General features: G+C 54.4%; 1 protein-coding gene across 1 annotated transcript in view; it reads right to left on the reverse strand.

The window, feature by feature from the left end:
• The window catches only part of ANO7 (anoctamin 7), a 44,472-nt gene that overhangs the window by 29,369 nt on the left and 13,141 nt on the right, over nucleotides 1-1,962 (reverse strand). Inside the window, exon 4 of the mRNA XM_011929639.1 lies at nucleotides 715-857. Coding sequence (XP_011785029.1) covers nucleotides 715-857 — 143 coding nt within the window. The remainder of the gene's footprint in view (nucleotides 1-714; nucleotides 858-1,962) is intronic.

Here is a 1,962-nt window from a genome sequence, read left to right on the forward strand (position 1 = left end):
AAAAAAAAAAAAAAAAAAACTCAAGATTGATTACTCTGTGGAGAGGGAGAGGACAGGTGACAGCACAGCCTGCTCCTAGGGACAGAGGAAGCTGGTCAGAGGAGGGCGGAGAAGGAAGGAGCCACGTGGACAGACCTGGCAATGAGTGGGGAACACAGCAGGGTGAGAGCTGGGCTCTGCACCCCAATCCCCAGCTGCCCCAAGCCCTGCCTGTACACACCTGTGCCCACACACCCAGCATCCTCATGCCTAGTTCCTGTTTCTCACGCTCCCTGGACCTGTTGCTTAAATGATTCTAAGTGGTACCTCCCATTATTACCGAAAACAAACACGTGAAAGGACTTTTTAAGCTGTTAATTCTGTAAGCACACTGAGAGTCATAAACACAAATGACATGCCTACACAAAAGCTTTCCTGCTGGAGGTGGGACACATGAATGGCAAAGGTAGTGTCAGAGTTTTCAGGTGACCCTGAGGACTCCGGCCTCTACGAGAGAGCTGAGTGTGCCAGGAGGGATCAATGTTTACCCCGGCCTCTGGACAGCAGCTCCCTAGCCACAGGGAGGAGCTCATGGTGGGTGGCAGGGGGGCCGGGGGGGGGGCTGATCTGCTCTGGGGCTCTGGACACCATGCCCTCAGGCCTCATGCGGCAAGGTCATGGGTCACCGAGTGGATGCAGGGCCTTGGGCCTTGCCTACCACCGCCTTCCACGTACCTGGTCTACACGCAGCCCAGCCGCACGAAGATTATCCAGAAAAGTCTCCCGCCAGGTCCTGTGCGTGTCTGTTCTGTCTCGGGAGGCACTGTTCTGCTGCCAGTCTAGTTTCAGGTCCTCCTCCCAAACAAGGACAAAGTCTGCTGGGAACCAACAGGGACAGAGGCAGGAGCCTGGCTACGTGGCAGTGGCCGGCCCGGGGAAGGGCTGCCAGCATCCTAGCCGGGACGCAAAGGGGAGCCAGGCACTTGGACACTCGGGGCCGGTTCCTTCCCGGTCCCCTCTCATCCCAGCCAGGGCTGGGAGGACTCAGGGAGCACTTCCAGGTTCCAGGAAAGCCCTGCATTGGCCTGAGTGGGGAACGGAGGCCTGGAGAGGGGTTGGGTGTGACCCTCTGAGATCCCTGCAGGGTAAGTCCCAAACTCCTAAAGGGGTCTTTAAGGACTTTAGGTGCAAGGCACTGTCAGACTTCCCTTCCTGCCACAGAGAATCATCAATGCTGGAGAAAGTTTCTGAAGTCCCTGATTTTCTGGCATGAGACAGCAATGGATGCTGGGCTCAGGCCCTCGAGAGGAGGAGCGTGTGAGGTGAGCCTTCCCTTCCCTTCTTCCTGGGGGCATTTCCCAAACCACAGGGAGGGCAATAGAGCTCAAGCAGAGGCGTTGGTGGGCGAAGCGAATGGGCATCCGAATTAGGTGCTGCTAAGGGGGCTGGAGCTTGGGAAGAAGATGGAGCCACCGGCTCTGTGAGAAAGTCCCCCAGGCCCTTGGAGCACCAAGCTATTCACACACAGAGGCAGCTGCTGGAGGCCAATGGCTGACAAAGATTCCAGAGGATACACAGGGCTGGGGAATCTGAGCTCCAGCTGGAACACCCTGGTCATCCAGCAGAGACTCGCAGGCCACACCCAAGGAGTGAGGACGATGGAGTCCCCCCTTCTCTGCAGGGGATACATTCCAAGACTCCAGTGGATGCCTGAAACTGTGCAGAGTACCAAACCTGTATGCACTGTCTTTCCCTATACCTACCTATAATATGCACATACCTATGATATACCTATGATGACCTTCCTACGGTGAAGGTTAATTTATGAATTAGGTAAAGTAAGAGATGAAAATAACTAATAATAAAATAGAATTGTAACAGAATACTGTAGTAAAAGTTATGTGAATGGGGGCATTCTGTCTCTCTCTTTTTTAATATCTTATTGTGGCTGGACTTGGTGGCTCACGCCTGTAATCCCAACAC

This window comes from Colobus angolensis, unplaced genomic scaffold (genome assembly GCF_000951035.1).
Source record: "Colobus angolensis palliatus isolate OR3802 unplaced genomic scaffold, Cang.pa_1.0 Scaffold82, whole genome shotgun sequence".
Lineage (NCBI taxonomy): Eukaryota > Metazoa > Chordata > Mammalia > Primates > Cercopithecidae > Colobus > Colobus angolensis.